An 18,221-nucleotide genomic window follows, 5' to 3' on the forward strand; every position below is an offset into this window, starting at 1 on the left:
GTGGTGGATGGTGCCCATTGGGGACTAGATGGGGTGGAAGACAGGGAGCCCAACAGTGGGTGGAGCCAGGGTGAGTGACAGCCAGAGCCGGAACCAGTGACAGCCAGAGCCAACTAATTTTAGTTTCTGCCCCACCCTCTCCTTGGATGTGGGCAGCACAGTAAAGAGGCGGAGGAAGGTGGCATCAGTGCCACCCCTGGGCTGGAAGCAAGTAAGAAGGCGGGTGGCAGGCAGCAGGCTGAGAGCAGATTGAAGCTGGTGAGCCAGCTCCCCTTATACCCAAGCAGACCGACCTCCTCTGGCATTGTAGTTGTTTAGTCGTTTCTCCATGGACCAGAGCACGCCAGGCACTCCTGTCTTCCACTGCCTCCCGCAGTTTGGTCAAACTCATGCTGGTAGCTTCAAGAACACTGTCCAACCATCTCGTCCTCTTGTCGTCCCCTTCTCCTTGTGCCCGCAATCTTTCCCAACATCAGGGTCTTTTCTAGGGAGTCTTCTCTTCTCATGAGGTGGCCAAAGTATTGGAGCCTCAGCTTCAGGATCTGTCCTTCCAGTGAGCACTCAGGGCTGATTTCCTTCAGAATGGAGAGGTTTGATCTTCTTGCAGTCCATGGGACTCTCAAGAGTCTCCTCCAGCACCATAATTCAAAAGCATCAATTATTTGGTGATCAGCCTTCTTCATGGTCCAGCTCTCACTTCCATACATCACTACTGGGAAAACCATAGCTTTAACTATACGGATCTTTGTTGGCAAGGTGATGTCTCTGCTTTTTAAGACGCTGTCTAGGTTTGTCATTGCTTTTCTCCCAAGAAATTTTAATTTCGTGGCTGCTGTCACCATCTGCAGTGATCAGGGAGCCCAAGAAAGTAAAATCTCTCACTGCCTCCATTTCTTCCCCTTCTATTTGCCAGGAGGTGATGGGCTCAGCGGCCATGATCTTCGTTTTTTTGATGTTGAGCTTCAGACCATATTTTGCGCTCTCCTCTTTCACCCTCGACATTACCTTCATTTATTTCAAAATGTGCCAAGTCAGCCCTGCTGCATTTCAGGGGGCCCTCCTGCTCATTCTACTGAGTCATCTCATCCAAAGTTCTATCCTGTGGGTGTTCCCCACCCCCTAAAATAATGTAGAGAAATGTGGAATTGTAGAGCTGGAGGGGAACCCCCAGGGCCATCTAGTCCACCCCCTGCATTGCAGGAATCACTGCAAATAATGAGGAGTCTGATAGCTGTCAGTAAAGCGTGCGACTCTTAATCTCAGGGTCGTGGGTTTAAGCCCCATGTTGGGCAAAAAAATCCTGCATTGCAGGGGGTTGGACTAGATGATCTTTGGGGGACCCTTTCAACTCTGCAATTCTGTGACTAGGACCGAGCAACGGGAGCTCACCCCGTTGCGGGGATTCGAACCGCTGACCTTCTGATTGGCAAGTCCTAGGTTCTGTGGTTTAACCCACAGTGCCACCTGCGTCCCGCAAAAATGTGTACATTAGGGGAAATTACATATTTTTAAAATGTGTCTAGGAAAAATTTGCACCTAAATGCTGGAGAATTTTCATGAGAGTGTTCTTTAAAAAAAAAAAAAAAAAAAGCACACTGAGGTGGAAAGGTGGAGAACTGGATTTCAGCTTGGAAAAATGAGAATTTGGGAGAAATTGAAATGGGCAAAATCGCCCGTCCCTAGAACACCAGAAACTGCCTTATACCAAGTCAGACCATTTGTCCATCTAGCTTGGTATTGTCTACACTGACTGGCAGCAGCTCTCCAGGGTTTCAGGCAGCAGTCTTTCCCCAGCTCTACTTTGAGATGCCATTGGGGAGCAAACCTGGATCCTTCTGCATGCGCAGCAGGTGTCCTCCACCTGACAGTGGCAGGATTGCTTTCAACAGCAGTAGCTCCTCTGCCCATCCCCACCTGTCCCTTCCCACGACCGATTCCCAACGGGACAGAATTCTTGAGCTTGAAACTTCTGAGAAACGGTGTGTTGTCCGAGACCCTGAGGAACCCAGCAACCCTGGCCAAGCAGAATGGCCGTGATCTTCATCTGAGAAGAATTAATGAGGCATGTAGGATAGTAATGGGTGGAGGGATGGGCGGGGGGGGGGAGAAAACACCCAAGCAACTCTCTTGCAATTCCCTCTGGACCTCCTGCCTGAGGAGCGATGGGTCTGGCGAGAAGGGGGCCGAGGGGCAATGGTGGGGAATGGCAGTAAGGGAAGGAGAACAATATCGCCTCAATTAGCACGGTGTTTCCAAAAGTGTGGAGAGCAGCCAAGGCCCGGCTTACTGACTGTGACAGAACATTATTACAATCAAACGGGCATGGAATTTGCTCAAAGGCCAAGCTGAGGCGTTCCTTCACAGATGGCTGACTTCTTGCACCACAGAATCTCTGCCGACCCACCAGCTCAGGAGGTCGCTTGGCGCAGGGATCTTTAGAGTCTCAAAATCCTAGGTAGCTCAGGCCAGGGATTGTCAGGATCCTGCCCAGAGAGACCTCGATGTCAAAGACCAGTTGCTGGAAATTGCAAGTGAGGAGATTTACTGATCCACTCAGCTGCTGCTTGTGGGCTTCTCATGGTTGGCCACTGTGAGAACAGGATGCTGGGACTGGTGACACATTGGCCTGATCCAGCTGGCTCTTTTCTTGTTGTTCAGTCTTTTAGTCGTGTCCGACTCTTCGTGACCCCATGGACCAGAGTACGCCAGGCACTCCTATCTTCCACTGCCTCCCACAGTTTGGTCAGACTCATGCTGGTAGCTTCGAGAACACTGTCCAACCATCTCGTCCTCTGTTGTCCCCTTCTCCTTGTGCCCTCCATCTTTCCCAACATCAGGATCTTTTCCAGGGAGTCTTCTCTTCTCATGAGGAGGCCAAAGTACTGGAGCCTCAGCTTCAGGATCTGTCCTTCTAGTGAGCACTCAGGGCTAATTTCCTTCAGAATGGAGAGGTTTGATCTTCTTGCAGTCCATGGGACTCTCAAGAGTCTCCTCCAGCACCATAGCTGGCTCTTTTAGGTTTAGTTTATTTCAGGCACCCCCAAACTCGGCCCTCCAGATGTTTTGGGACTACAACTCCCATCATCCCTAACTAACAGGACCAGTGGTCAGGGATGGTGGGAACTGTAGTCCCAAAACATCTGAAGGGCCGAGTTTGGGGGTGCCTGTTTGATTTGATGTATCAGATTTATATACCACCCTTCATTGAAAGATCTCAGGCTGGTTCGCAGAATAATAACACGAAACAAAAAGCACAAATAACAGAAGCAGCAAAACGATGACCCACAAACGCATTTAAAAGGCTGTAGAATATTAATCGGCCTGGTTGAAGAGGAACAATTTTGCCTGGCGTCTCAATATATAAAGGAAGTCACCAGGCAAGCTACTGCAGAAAAGGGCCCTTCTCATGTTTCTCCCTCTGGGGCGCTCTTGGAGGAGGCACACAAAGAAGGGCCTCTGATGATGATCGCAGAGTCCGGGTTGGTTTATATGGGGAGAGGCAGTCCTTGAGGTGTTGTGGTTCTTAAATAAGAGGCATGGGACCCTGTGGAGAACCCCAGGCAATCCCAAGTATCTGGTCACATTAACCTCTAGCTTGCGGCACCCTCCTCCTAGAATATCGTCAACCTGCCCCGAGCCCAGATTCCTCCTCTTTGCCCCTTACAGACTTCAAGAGTGCAATGAGGCTTCTCCATTTGTGGCACTGCCCCACTATCCTCGGTCTGCCCTCAGCCAGCCCCCTCCTGCCTGCTCTTCTATGTACAACAGTCCAGGGGGGCCTCTGCCTGTCTGCTTCCTCCCCGCACTCTGTAGTCTTAATGTTGCCGCTTGTAGAACTTAGTATAGAATTGTAGAGTTGGGACTGGGACCCCAGCGGTCATTCAGTCCAACCCCCTGCAATGCTGAAGTGGTCCATATTATGGGGAACGAACCTGCAGCCTTCATCTTTTCTGCTCTGTTTTTGTTTCTGCTCTGCTTTGGTCTTTCGTATTTCGTGTGGTTCTCCACTCAGGGTTAAGGAGGGGCTAAAATGCAGATGGTTGAAGAAGGACTCTGTGTGAGAGGCAGGGGAGGAAAGAGAAGAAAGGGATGCTCCCAGGTGAGAGCTGGGAGGGTTCACCTTTCTCTGTGTCGGACAAGTGAAGCTGAAAAAGGATTTTGTCTTCTTTTCCCTTCCACCTTCCCCTTCATTTTAGTTTTGTTTGGGTTTTTATGGTAATGTATTATGAAAAGCCTTAATAAAAATCTTACAAATTGGTATACGATCAGCACCACACTCTAACCCAGGCATAGGCAAACTCCGGCCCTCCAGATGTTTGGGACTACAACTCCCATCATCCCTGACCACTGGTCCTGTTAGCTAGGGATGATGGGAATTGTAGTCCCAAACATCTGGAGGGCCGGAGTTTGCCTATGCCTGCTCTAACCACTGGTTCAGAGGATGATGTGGACGAAAGCAGAATTAGTTGGTCCTGCCTATCATGGGCTTCTTCTCTCCTCCCTGCACTTCTGCCCTAACAGTCCCAAGGGGCACCAACAGCCCCATGCAGAGGGGGTGCAAGCAGCTGGGTGCATTTGCCCCGGGCATCAGAGGGCAAAGTTAACTGGCGTACCCTGCTAGGGGGCTGCCACACTTACGCTGTCATGCCAAGAACAAGACTCCCGGCCTGGGCCTCACCCAAGCTCTGCATGGACCTGGGCACCAGCCATCACTGCAAGAGTGAAGTCAGCAGTGGACCTTGTGGGAAGCCTTCTCCAAAGCAGTGTCCTCCAACTGTTGTCAGACTCCAGCTCCCATAAGCCCCAGCAAGCCTGAGCAATGGTCCAGGATGGTAGCAGTTGTAGTCCAGCAACATCTGAAGGCCTTTCAGATGTTTTAGGACTACAGTTCCCAGAATCCCCCACTCATTTGCCCTGCTGGCCAGGGGCTGGTGGGAGTTGGAGTCCAACAAACTGTGTGGAGGGTCACGACTTCCCAACTGTTAGATAAGAGAATCAGCTGTGTACAATGACCCAGCAGATACGAGGAAGGGCTTCTAAAAACTCAGGCTGCTACCCTAAACACACTTCCTAGAGGCAGGAAGACCCTCTGAACTCAGAAGGCATTTCCTTCTGAGTAAAGATGGTTTATGATTGCAGGCACTATGATTTTATGATTTTAAAAAATTAAAATTAGGGGAGCCTTAGGGCCTTGCAGGCGCTATCTGAAGACACGTGTTGGGAACCCCAGAGTAAAGTGTGGAATGGATTGTTTTATTGGAATAATTTCATAAAATCATAGAATTTGAAGGGAGGCTGAGGATCAACTAGCTCAGCCCCCTGCAATGCAGGAATATGTATCAAACCTTGGGTGGATCTAAAAACAGGAAAAAAACCACATTATAAATAAGTTAGAAATTAGATCATTTTAACAACAACAACAAAATCTGTATGGAAAATCACTTTTTAAAATTTTCTGCTCTCTGGCACCATCTGGTGTTGTATATTTATAGTGCATTCAGATCACTGTTTTTTTTACTAATGTAGCTGAGTCCCTCATTTCCTTTCTAGATCAATGATTGGGTTCTGCCATATGGAGGAAATAGAGGCACTCCATGCTCCTACCTTTGCTGGCAAAAGAACAATTGGAATGTCCTCAGGAACCCAGAAAAAAATGCTGAGCAGGCTCATATCCTGCTCTAGAGTGTTGGACCTGAACCAATGGCTTCAAGTTACAAGGATGGAGATTCCAACTAAACATCAGGAAGAAGTTGCTAATGGCTAGGATTGCTGGACAGTTGAATGGACTCCCTTGGAAGGTGATGGACTCTCCTTCCTTGGAGGTTTTTAAGCAGAGGTTGGATGACCCTCTGTCATGGATGCTTCAGCTGAGATTCCTGCACTGCAGGGGGCTGGACTAGATGATCCTTGAGGTCCCCTCCTGACTCCACAGTTCTAGAACTCCATCTTTTGTGATGGCCTGAGAGCCTCTTAAGAGTTCCCCCAGACAACTTGTTTATTGGCTATTCATCCTGATTTCCTCGCACAAAGCATAGAGAGATGTTAGATCATGCCTGATCTATATTGATGTGTGTCTTGCTCTTTTGCACAGAAGCAAAAATAATTCAGTTAGTATTCTCTTGAAGAAGGGTAGGTAAGGAACCTCAGGTCTGAGGGCTGAAGCTGGCGCTCCGGGCATCTCTTCTGGGTCCCTCAAGAAGAGGCTGGAGCCAGGCCACACCTCTCACTGGCTCTGCTCTGCCCCCTCCTGTAATGTGTCCTTCACGTGTAATAATACCTATTGCTGGCCTGGATTGATAGGGTGGGTGTGTATATCTGTCTGACCACACCCACTTTTGCCATGCCTGGCCCTTGGAATGTGTCCCAAAAACAAATGTGGCCCTCAGACTATATAATCTCCCCCAAAATCCCCGCCTGAGAGGCTTGGATTAACTACCCCAGTAAATACCCATCTGTGTGAATCAGTCCTTGGCTGAGAGATTAATACCTCAGTATTTGCAGACCCCAGACTGGTGCCGCACTGATCACACCCTCTCTCCCTTTAAGGAGGGAGACATATCAGTTTGCCTACCATGATTAAAAGGGCCTTGTTCTTTCAGGGAAGGCTTTGATTTGATAATTGGATGGAAGAGAAACACTTCCGAAGTCTCCATTGTGCATCTTTTGTTCAGTTCTCCCTTTCCAGTCCGCTTAGCCAGAGAGGGGCAAATGACGTTTTAAACCTGACGTTTCAGGGCACTGGGCTAAAGCTGTCTGTAGCCAGGCCAAATGCCCAGAGTGGTCGGATAGGGACGGCTCAAGATGCTTTGCGGTTGAAGAACAAGATGTTGCTGCACATCGCATATGGAGAAGCTGACTGGACTGGCAAGCAAATCTCGGACTACATACATTTAAAGCACAAAGAATCCTAAGAACTGCAATTTACCTCCACTACAGCCCTGTTTAGGGAAGCTTTTAATATTTGATGAATTATTGTATTTTAATATTTTGCTGGAAGCCACCCAGCCAGATGGGTGGAGTATAAATATATTATTATTATTATTATTATTATTATTATTATTATTATTATTATTATTACCCTCCCCTGTATAGTTTTCCCCACCTGAGGCAGGCACCTCACTCCACGTACTGCAGGGATGGTAAACAGTCTCCACCCAAGGGCCACATTCTCTTCTGGGAAACCTTATGGGGGCCACATGCCAGTGCCAGATAGGGCCAGGTGTAAATTTTGTAAATTTTGCATTTGTATGGCACGCTCGTTTGTACATACTCACTTACTCACTCACACCCACTCTCTCCTCCATCCAATTTCCTGTTGGGTCTTCCCTCGTTCCACATCTGGTATTCCCCATCTCTTAGCCTAACTCCCTCACAGGGTTGTTGTGAGGCTGAAATGGGAAGGAGAAGTACCATGCACACCACCCTTAAATTCTTGGAAGGTAAAAGTAGTATATAAATGTACTAAATAAGTAAATATTCAGAGGTATACTGCTCATGCATCTGAAAACAATTTCTAAACAGTATATGTATAACGCTGGGGTTGTGGACCACGCAAAGAATAAGGTCAAAACTATTCATGGAAATAGAAAACTGTAAAATACCTGTTGAAATACATCAATATCCATAACACTTTAGAGTAGCACGGGCAAAAATAAAACTAGATCGTTCCCTGACCCTAAGATCTCACAGTCTAAATGCTGACAGTGGGGCTGCAGACAACAAGAAGATAGGAGGGAGAAGAAAGAGAAAACTACAGATAACAGACAATAAGGAACGGGGATGAGGCTGAGCTCCTGTTAATTGAAATTTTGTGACTAGTCTGCAAGATTTGGGGTTCTGCAGAACTCTTTGTTCTAGGAAATGCTATATAGACTCTGTATAACTTGACAGACTTCACCCCTGGAGGCACGCTCCACTGTCTCTCTAGAAAGACAAAGGCCAACAACATTTGCCATATTTATTGAGCTTTTTTGGGAAATCACTCCAAAAAGGCAAAGAGTGATACTCAAACACATACATACTGGTTCTGTTGGCAAAAACCCAGACATTTTGCCAACCCTGGACATATGGCAACCTTACAGGCTGCATTTGATTCTATATAACTTGGAGTGAGCCCAACCATTATTTATTTTTTTTTTAAAAAAAATGCATTTCACTATTTCATGCCTATAAAAGAAAGATTTGGTCATATCTAATGCAAGAGTGGAGAACCCATGGCTCTCCAGGTGTTTCTGGATTCCAGCTCACATCATCTCTGACCATTGGTCATGCTAGCTGCCGGGGCTGATGGGAGTTGTAGTCCAACAACATCTGGAGAGCCACCAACCCACCCTGTCTACTCTGCTTCGGTTGGCACTCAGCAACCACCACTGTCAGCCTGACCTCATTCATGTGCTAGATTTTGGTATTAGCAAATAATTTTCTAGTGCAATTAAAAGAAAAAGTTTTAGAAGTAAAAGAGGGGATCATCTATATCTTAAAGAGACCCCTGACCATTAGGTCCAGTCATGGCTGACTCTGGGGTTGCGGCGCTCATCTCACTTTACTGGCTGAGGGAGCCAGCGTACAGCTTCTGGATCATGTGGTCAGCATGACTAAGCCGCTTCTGGTGAACCAGAGCAGCACACGGAAACGCTGTTAACCTTCTCACCAGAGCGGTACCTATTTATCTACTTGCACTTTGATGTGCTTTCGAACTGCTAGGTTGGCAGGAGCTGGGACTGAGCAACAGGAGTCGCAGGGATTCAAACCGCCGACCTTCTGATCAGCAAGCCCTAGGCTCTGTGGTTTAACCCACAGTGCCACCCGCATCCCTATTTATATCTTATGTATGGTTAAATAACGCCTCTTGTTCCTGGATGGAGGATAGACAGGGGTGTGTAGAAACCAGTCTAGTGTACAAATGTAAAATTTACATTCTTAGTTCTGCCCACTTTTGATTTTAACCCCGCCCACTCCTGGCATGTGCCCCCCCCCCCAAGTTGAGTAAAAGGGAAGGCGGCCCTCGGACTGAAGATGGTTCATCTTGTTACCGGAGGCTTTTTTTAATGCAGAAGTGACACCTGTGTGTACAGGTTTAGGGGTGACATAACCTGCAGAATCCATTGGAATAAAAGTATGGGGTTTTTTCTTCTTCTTCCCTTTGCTTTTGCGTTTTTTCACTCAAGGCTCTGCCAAAGTGCTTCTTAAAACAAAAACAAACCAAGACTCCTCCAGCTATATGGCAAAGGAGCCTCCTTTGAATTCAGGTGTTGTATTCCAGAAACAACCACACACACACACACACACACACACACACACTCTTGCCTCATTCCATCACAGCTTAAAATAACCACTGCCCACTCTGGAAGTTAAATTATTATTTTTTCCTGCTGCAAACACAGTCAGCTGGGGCACTTCCTTGTTGGAGCTATATTGAACAGTATTCTTTTCTCTCTAGCCACCCCCTTTCAAATACACCTCTGGAGGGAAAACTGGAAAGTGTTTAAACAAAACCGCCTAGGATTCTTTGCTCAGCCTAAATGGCCTTGGAACCGGCCATGCCCTCAGTTAAGGTTTTTTTTTTCCGTGGAGGCAGGTAAACAGACCTGGAAAGGAGCAGACACCTTTGTTGTGTGTGGCTGTTAAATTTCATTCAGCTTCTCAAGTAATTTGGTAGCATGCATATATATATATATCTCCAAAATTAAAGGCATTTTGATTGTCAGTAAATAAAGAAAAATGTTTCACTGGAACCTGTCCGACACAAACAAATAAATAAGCAAGCGACAGTGCAATCCTATACTGGTCTACTTGGAAGTAATTTCCACTGACTTCAGTGGGGCTTATGACCAGGAAAGCAGGCACCAAGTGGAGTCTTCCGTTGTGATATCCAGTCTCCTACTGCTGAAGACAGTTCCTAAATGTAGATTGGGAGTGGGGGGAAAGTTGGTGGCAAATCTGGTGGGGGTTCCGTGTACTGCTTCACTCTGCCTATCCGTGCAGTCCACGGCCACGTGCAAGGCTGAGTCTCCTATGCACATCGCCACAAGTTTAGTCGTTTTTTCCAGATCACCGGCTGAAATGATTAAAAAAACCGAATCGCACTTTTAAAAAGCCATACAGACATAAGGACCATATAGCTTTTCTTTGACATGTTCAAAGGCAGCAAATACATCGCCCGCTGACATTGGGTGTGTGTGAACTTTTAAGGCTGCAGTTCTATGCACGCTTAAGCTAAGAGTAAGTTCCATTGAACACAGTGGCACTTACTTCTGAGTAAACATGCATTGGCTTAATGAAGGAAAGAGAGAAGCACATGTCTGAGACTGACCACACTTCTACCAGGAAGTGAGTCCTTGGACACAAACAGCGGAGCTTACGCCACAATCAACATACAGCCCCGTCCTCTGCTTGTGTTTACTTAGAAGTAAGTCCCAGTGAACTCTGTGGGAATTACTTCTAAGTAAACACGAATCATTTCAGAGGGCTGGGAGCGCTTAGCTTTAGCCGGACCCTGCCTGCAAAGTGTTTAATCGTTTTGTTTTAACTGAAATTGATTGAGTTAAAATGAACGTTTGCTCATTACAAATCATAAGCAGGGTCTTTTTCGTTGTTTAATTAAGAAATGTTTGTTGACACATGTACACATGCAAGGAAAGTTTACCTAATGCATTCTTGCAAAGTACAGCTTATTTTTTTAAGTGAAAATAATCATTCCTAATTTCAACTCAACTTCTTCTCAAGTAAGTGGATCTGGGCTGCAAATAAAAACCAACAAATCTTCCAACGTGGAATTATTTTTAAATGAAGTATTATATTTTATTTAAAGTATATATATTTTGACCAGTTCAACCATGCAAAATATTGTTTTCTATAGTTCAGATTTGGACCCAGATCTCGAATATAAAAATACACACATTTCAAACGTTGTTTTAAGTCTTGACAAATTTCTCTCTAATGAACCTCAGAAAATTGGAACTGGTAGCGAGTAGTCGGGGGCATAAGAAGGAGAAATAATAATAATTTGGGAAGTTCTTCTACCTTGCGAAGTGACAGGTAATTTTTGTCCTGTCAAGGTTTTCCCTACCAAACTTGAATCCAGAAAGAAATCGAAGGAGATAGAAAGAAATCTGGGGAGTTATATATATAAAAACGGAACATGAAATTGACCAAGCCACTATTTTAAGACAACGGTGAAACTGTGATCCCGCAGAACCAGTCAAGGGATCGGGACCCATCTTTCCCCAATTTATTTTCTTTTTAAGAGAACGGGGGGGGGGGGAGGTTTCGATCCTGCACGCTTAGCTCAATTTTTGGAGTTTACAGGACGAGGCGAATCGATCTAATCTTCCCAGCGGTTTCCAGATTAGCTCCCCCCTCCCCACAAAAAGGAGAGACTCTCGGTCGCCCTTGATAGCTCACCTCACCCTCCCTCTCACTCTCTCCCTAAACAGGTTCAAAGTACAGTGAAGAAGAAGAAAAAAAGATTTGGCGATCTCTTAGACACCCTGGTTCTGAGCGCAGCCAATTCTAGACGTCGGACGGGGGAGAGAATCCTGGTGCGGCTCCCTCTCCCCCTCCCCTCCTGCCCAGTACCACCCCCCTTGCCCATTATTTGCATGCTGCAAGAATGCCCCCGCCTGCCCACTTCATTTGCATATCTTATATTGCCTAATGGAGATCATCAAATTGGAGTAGAGGCCGGCCGAGGCATCCTTCGAGGGTGATTCTCCAGTGATCCTCTCGGCAGAAACAGGTGTCAAGACTGGAGATTCGGGGGGTTATCATCCGAAAGGGAAGCAAAGCTGGATTTCTGAGGGTCGGGAGTTTTTTGGAGGGTCTCTTTCCTCACCCCTTCCCCCCCTTTCCCTCCCTTTTTTCTCTCTCCTTCCCCCCTGGTTTAAAATGGTGTCCAAATTGAGCGCTCTGCAGCAAGAACTTCTCGAAGCGCTCCTCACCTCGGGGGTGACCAAAGAGGTCCTGATCCAAGCTCTGGAGGAGCTGATGCCCACCTCCGGCACCGCCAGCGGGAATAGCAACGCCGCCAGCAACGGCGCCTACGGGGTCAAACTGGAAAACTTGCAGCTCTCGCCCAGCAGCGGCGGAGGCGGCGGCGGCCCCGACGTGGACAGCAAGCCGGTTTTCCACACGCTGACCAACGGGCACGGCAAGGACAAGCTGTCCGGGGACGAAGGCTCCGACGACGGGGATGACTTCGACACCCCGCAGATCCTCCGCGAGCTGCAGGCGCTCAACACCGAGGAGGCGGCCGAGCAAAGGGCCGAAGTGGAGAGGATGATCAGGTAAAAATTAGGCAGTGGGGACGGACGGACGGATACCCGGGCCGGGCTCCAGGCAAGCCGGGGGCGCAGCACCGCGCGCGGAGTGAAAGGGAGAGGATGGAACGTTCGGAGTGAAAGGGGGGAGGATGGAACGTTCGGATCAAAAGGGGAGGATGGAACGTTCGGATAAACGGAACGTTCGGTTGGACGGAGCGTTCGAAGCCGGCGGGAGCCTTTGGCGCAAAAAACTTTTTTAAAAAGAGCACGGAAAAATGGGGGGTGGGGTCGTTTTAGAAGTTTCTATTTAAACTCTCCCTCCTCGCCCCCACAGTGCATCCCCATTTATTTCATGTCTCCTATTGAAACATGGATCGGGGAACCCACCCACCTCAAAATTTTGCCCAACCACGTTGTGATCATCCCCGTGGTCAGCATACATATGCCTCACCCGCGCGCAATTTGAGAAGGCTTGTCTGGATTCAGGACCGAGGTGTTCCCCTTATTCGGCCACCCCCTTTTAAATGCATGAAAACTGATTGCCATGCTCCCTAAAACAAAAGCCGAAACGCCTGCTTTCCCAGGACGCGGGCGGCTCGATCTTGTGCGTGTTTTACCCGGGAGTTAGTCCACTGTGTTGAGTGGGGTCTTCCTTTCCTAGGAAGCCTGTTTCAGGGGTGCAAGTCCCAAGAGAAATGAAAAACTCCCGCCTTCCCAGAATCCCCTCACGTGAAACCCTTCCCTCTCACGCCCAGCAAGCTAGTAAACAAATTGTCACGGTAAACGGGGTATATATACTATGTCTTTTTATTATTATTTTACAGAATTTGTAGATTGCTCCAAAAATCGAAAATAAAATTAAAAACCCTCTAAACCGCTTACCATGATTCCACTCGCCATTTCAATAGGTTGAGCGGGAGAAAAAGTAATATTTGGACTGGATCTTTTTTAAAATAGAAAAGCCAAAATATTGGCCACGCTTAGGGGAGAGTAAGTCCCATAGAATGCAAGGAAATTAATTTCTGAGCGAAATTCGCCTAGGATTCCGCTGCAGTTTTTTCTGAGAAGATGCAAAAGAGCCCAGTCGCTGCCCCGCTGCCCCAGCTGTTCTTGTGGTTGTGCTTTTTGAAATCGACTTACCTAGAAGTTGAGTTTCCAGCTGCCCTCTGCCCCTCCCCTCAGACGCTTCTTTGCCCAAGGTGAAGGCCAAAAGGGAAGAAGGACGAGACTTAAACCGCCTGAGGGAGGGAGGGGGATAATTTCAAGGGGGTGGTGGAATAACGTGGGAAATTCTTCCTTTATTTCACATCATCTTGTTTAAATGGGCTTTTCTTCGTGTGAGCGTGCACCTGTGTGTACATAATTTGTATAATACCGTATACATAGAGGAGATATCACATCTGCAAGATACGTATGTATTATGCCGTGCCTTAATTAGGCATTGCACGCGTTATATGGATGACGCACGTGTCATTCGTTGAAGGTCAAAAAATTGGTGGATTTTGACAGTCTCAGGTGAATTTCGGGACGGTCGGAAACTGGGCAGGCAACTCCTTGTGATTCAGACACAAATCGCTGGCGATTAGCTTAACCTCGGCGTATTATACCCGTGCATGTAATCGAGTTTTCATTTATTCGCAAGGACTGCCTGGAATTGGCAACATCGACGCAATGTCGAGAAGTGGCCAAGTTTTGTGGGATTCGCTGACATTCTCTAATTTAAATTGATGAATATACAATATTTTCATGAAGCACACACACTGTGGGGAATTTTCAGCACCTATATTTGTACATGAATATCGACAAGCGGCCAACTTTTCCGAAGTCGCTCTTATACAACGTTGACTGACCCATATTGTTGAATATATAATATTTGTGTGTGTGTGTGTAGATATATACTCCTCAGTTGCTTTTTCTAAAAAAGGACAAATCATAAGCATGATAACCCATAATAAATAATAATAATCTGCCATCATCTAGTCGAGAAGCCATCCATCATAATCAATAATAGCGATATAAAGTCCATAAAGAGAAGTGGGAGTTTGTTGTTAAGGGGTATACTGTATAACAACAACAACAACAACTAGGAGGAGGAGGAGGAGGAGGAGAAATATATTTGTGGGTAGGCCCCAGAGAGAGAAGTGTGAGTTTGATTAAAAGGGAATCTAATAATAATTAACTCCGAGTAAACCCTTCCACTTCCTAGTAAGATTTCCCTCCCTCCTCTCTCTGCAAAAACTTTTCTTTTGTCAAATAAGCACCTCGTTTGCTTCCATCCCCTTCTCCGGTCCAAGTTCCTCTTCTCTTCCCTTCGATTTGTTAGCTAAAGATCTTATAAATATGTGTGTATCTCTCAACTGAAAGTCAGCTGAACGGCTTTGACAAGTTGGTTACTAATTATCCCGCGTAGTTTACGATTTTTTTTTCCTTTAGCAAAATATCAACTAAATAAACTCTGCTATTTATTAACCCCACGCCTCAATTTAAAGAGAAGCTGGGGATTTCTTCCCGGTTTAGCTCAACTCTCCTCAGCGGCCTACAAGCCAACAGCTCAAAAATGGCTTTCAGTCTAAAGGTAACTTTTTAAAAATTATAATAATACTTTTTCTTGATTTATTCTGATGGAATGTAATTGACTAGGGTTAGGTTAGGTTAGGAGAGCCAAGCATAAATACATTTCCTATTATTCCCATCCTGCTTTTTTTTTTTTTTTAAAAAAAGGTATTTAAATGGGAAAATATGAGGTGTTTTGTTTTTTAAAAAAGGACCCAGGAAATTCAGTAGTTTATTGAACGATTTATTTCGTCTAATTCAATTTCGTTGAAGTGTGTTCAGTGGGATATGCTTAATGTTTTGAGGATCGCAGCCTGAATTATTAAGGTACTTTTTGGCACCCGACCCAACGTATAATTTACTCGGAAGCAAGTTCCAGGGAGTTCAGTCGCGCTTGCTCCAATTTTAACTGGGCAACATAGGATTTAGTGAACGGGACTTTTCCGAACAAAGGGGGTTAGGAACGGGGGCTGTGTGGGCTGCAATCTACTATTGTCCGTTTACTTTGGAAGCAACTCAACAGAAACTGTGGCTTACTTCAGAGTAAACCTACCAGAACAAGGCCACACTTTTGGATCCCGGAGTTCATCCCGGAGACCACGTTTTTTCTTTTGTGGCCGGATCTTAACCAAGTTTCCTTCGTTTATTTCCAAAGGCGCTTACTTTTGAGTAAGCGTTTTTTAACAGCCTATATAAGAGGCAGATCCTGCGCGCGCCTTTGTCCACAAGTCAACCCCAGTGAGTTCAAGGAGGTTTACTTTCCGGTAAATACCCAACTGCTTGGTTTAAACTGGTAGGCATATCGCCCCAAAGAACACTCCGGTCCCATTTGGACGTAGCAAACGTCCCTTGATTTTCAGTGCTATTTACGTACGGGTAATAAATGTCACGAGGGGTGGGTTTGGGGAGCGGACAACCTCCTTCCCCCCCACAAAAAAACCCCTAACTCCCTGAGATTTTCAGGCCAGTATGTCAATCCAATTGCCTCGGACAAACTCTGGAATTAAAAAAAGGCTTGAAACCCCTATGCCTAATTTTAACAGCTCCGAGAGAGCAGGGACCCGAAGCCCCTTCCCCACCACCGGTTCGTTTACACGCCATATAATAAAACCGGAGCATTTGTATACGTGCTGCCGGAGCATTTGGAAATTCGCAGTACGGTGCTCTTTCAACACGTCTGTCCGCAGAAAAAACACCCCCCCCCCCATCTAGGATTGCGGCCTAAACGTTGTAGAGGCTGCAATCTTATCCACGACTCCTCGGTTAGAAAGGAAGAGGAAGCGAGGCCCGGTTTGAATTCAGCGGGGCTGACTCACGAGTAAACACGCACAGATCAGGCCGCGCCCTTCTGGGAGAGAGAGAGAGACCCTTGGCACCTCTTGTAGGCTAAAGGGACTTGGCAAGGCGTTTTGTGGATCCTAATCTGGTCAGTTTCCCATTGATCTGAATGATCTCCATTCGCAAGAGGTCCAGGCCTCTCTCGATCCACGCTCGGGCCGGTTCGTAACAGTCCGATCCAATGAATGCGTATTTACTTAGAAGCGAAGCCCGTTGAGTTCAATGAGTTGGGCTCCCAGGGAAGTGTGGGCATAGGATTCCCAGGGCGAACTTACTCAGAAGTAAATTCAGTGGGGATTGCAGCCCAGGAGAATTCCACGGGAAAGACCCCCAGCAGCAAGCAGAATCATTTCTTCAGTGATTGCATTTTAACTCTGTTCCACGAGGCAGGAACCGTTTGGAGTGCCTATGCACAGCATAGAAAACATGCAGAGAGGACCAAACCCATTTTTATCGAGGGCTTTCATCCAAATTCCCAAGTTTTCATATTATCTTATTTTGGCAGATATTGTTGCAAATATTCAGTCAACCAAAATGATGGTTTTGGTGTGTGTGTTTTGGTGTATTATCAGATATTAGGATGTATGGCAAAATGGAACCTCCCAAGTCTGGAGCAGTCTACCTCTGGGCCACAGCTGCTTGGTAATGATAGGAGGGGAAGTTCGTATCTTGCCAAGGGTTCTGAAACTCATGTCTTTCAAGGGGAGGTTGCCCAGCTTGTCAGGAACCAAGAATGATGGACACTTCCCCCTGATGCGTACAATGAAGCAGTTCTTACGTTTAAATAAATCTGACCCAAATCTGATGGCGTGGAAGATACTGGAGAACATAAACTTCCAGCACGTGGGGACTGGCTGTTATTAATTTATTTCTATAAATCATCAACAGAAAGATACACAAGAGCTTGCGATTAAAAAAAGAGAGAGAGGGGAGGAGGGTTATTCATTGGCGGAGTTGTAAATCAAATCCTGGTTTTGTGTATGTACCCACATGTGTCTCTGTGTAGCGGTGGGGGGGGGGAGATGTTGGTTGGTTAAGAAGTGAAGAGCGAAAGCCTACACAGAGATTTCCCGCCGCCGCCACGTCTTTCAAAGCACACTCTTAAATAAATAAGCAGAAGCATGGTAGCTGTGCTCTTGCAGGAAGGCTCCTCAAATATTGCCTTGGCCTGGCCAGCTCTAGTCAATTCGCTCCAAGGCATGTCATTCCAGTTGGCACCCAGTCTTACCTGGAACAGGGACGCGGGTGGCACTGTGGGTTAAACCAGGACTTGCCGAACGGAAGGTTGGTGGTTTGAATCCCAGCGACGGGGTGAGCTCCCATTGCTCAGTCCCTGCTCCTGCCAACCTAGCAGTTCGAAAGCACGTCAAATTGCAAGTAGATAAATAGGTACCACTCCGGCGGGAAGGTAAACGGCGTTTCCATGCGCTGCTCTGGTTCGCCAGAAGCGGCTTAGTCATGCTGGCCACATCACCCGGAAGCTGTACACCGGCTCCCTCGGCCAATAAAGTGAGATGAGCACTGCAACCCCAGAGTCGGCCACGACTGGACCTAATGGTCAGGGGTCCCTTTACCTTTACCTTACCTGGAACACAGCAATCAGCCTTATACTAAGTCAAACCAATGGTTCCTCTAGACCAGTGTTGTCTACACTGACTGACAGCTGCTCTCCATGGTTTCAGGCAGGGGTCTCTTCCAGCCCTACCTGGAGATATGCTGCAAATTGAACGTGGGGAGTTCTGCATGCAAGGCAGATGTTGTACCCTTGAGCTAGGGCCTTTCCTTTGATATGGTGGTGCTGGATTCACATTTGTGGCTGGTTGAAAGGGGCACCCAATCCTTAGAATCATAGAACGGTAGAGCTGGAAGGGACCATGCAGGTCATCTAGTCCAACCCTCTGCAATGCAGGAATCTTTTGCTCAATGTGGGGCTCAAATCCATGACCCGGAGATTAATAGAGCCTCATGCTTGGGCGGGGAGTGGAGGTGAAAACGGAACTGCGAAATCAAAGGACGCTAATAGGGGAGCTGCTACTAAAAAACAATTTCCTGTAAGCCTGCTAGATGCCA

General features: G+C 46.9%; 1 protein-coding gene across 3 annotated transcripts in view; it reads left to right on the plus strand.

Annotated features, from left to right (window-relative positions):
• Nucleotides 1–10,899: 10,899 nt before the first annotated feature.
• Nucleotides 10,900–18,221, plus strand: part of HNF1B (HNF1 homeobox B) — a 63,405-nt gene continuing 56,083 nt past the window's right edge. Inside the window, exon 1 of one of the 3 annotated variants that reach the window (XM_081844172.1) lies at nucleotides 10,900–12,284. In XM_081844172.1, coding sequence (XP_081700298.1) covers nucleotides 11,887–12,284 — 398 coding nt within the window. In that variant the 5' untranslated portion in view covers nucleotides 10,900–11,886. The remainder of the gene's footprint in view (nucleotides 12,285–18,221) is intronic. The other 2 variants (XM_081844173.1, XM_081844174.1) reach the window with 2 other exon arrangements.

Source organism: Podarcis erhardii, assembly GCF_964252035.2.
Source record: "Podarcis erhardii genome assembly, chromosome: 16".
Classification (NCBI taxonomy): domain Eukaryota; kingdom Metazoa; phylum Chordata; class Lepidosauria; order Squamata; family Lacertidae; genus Podarcis; species Podarcis erhardii.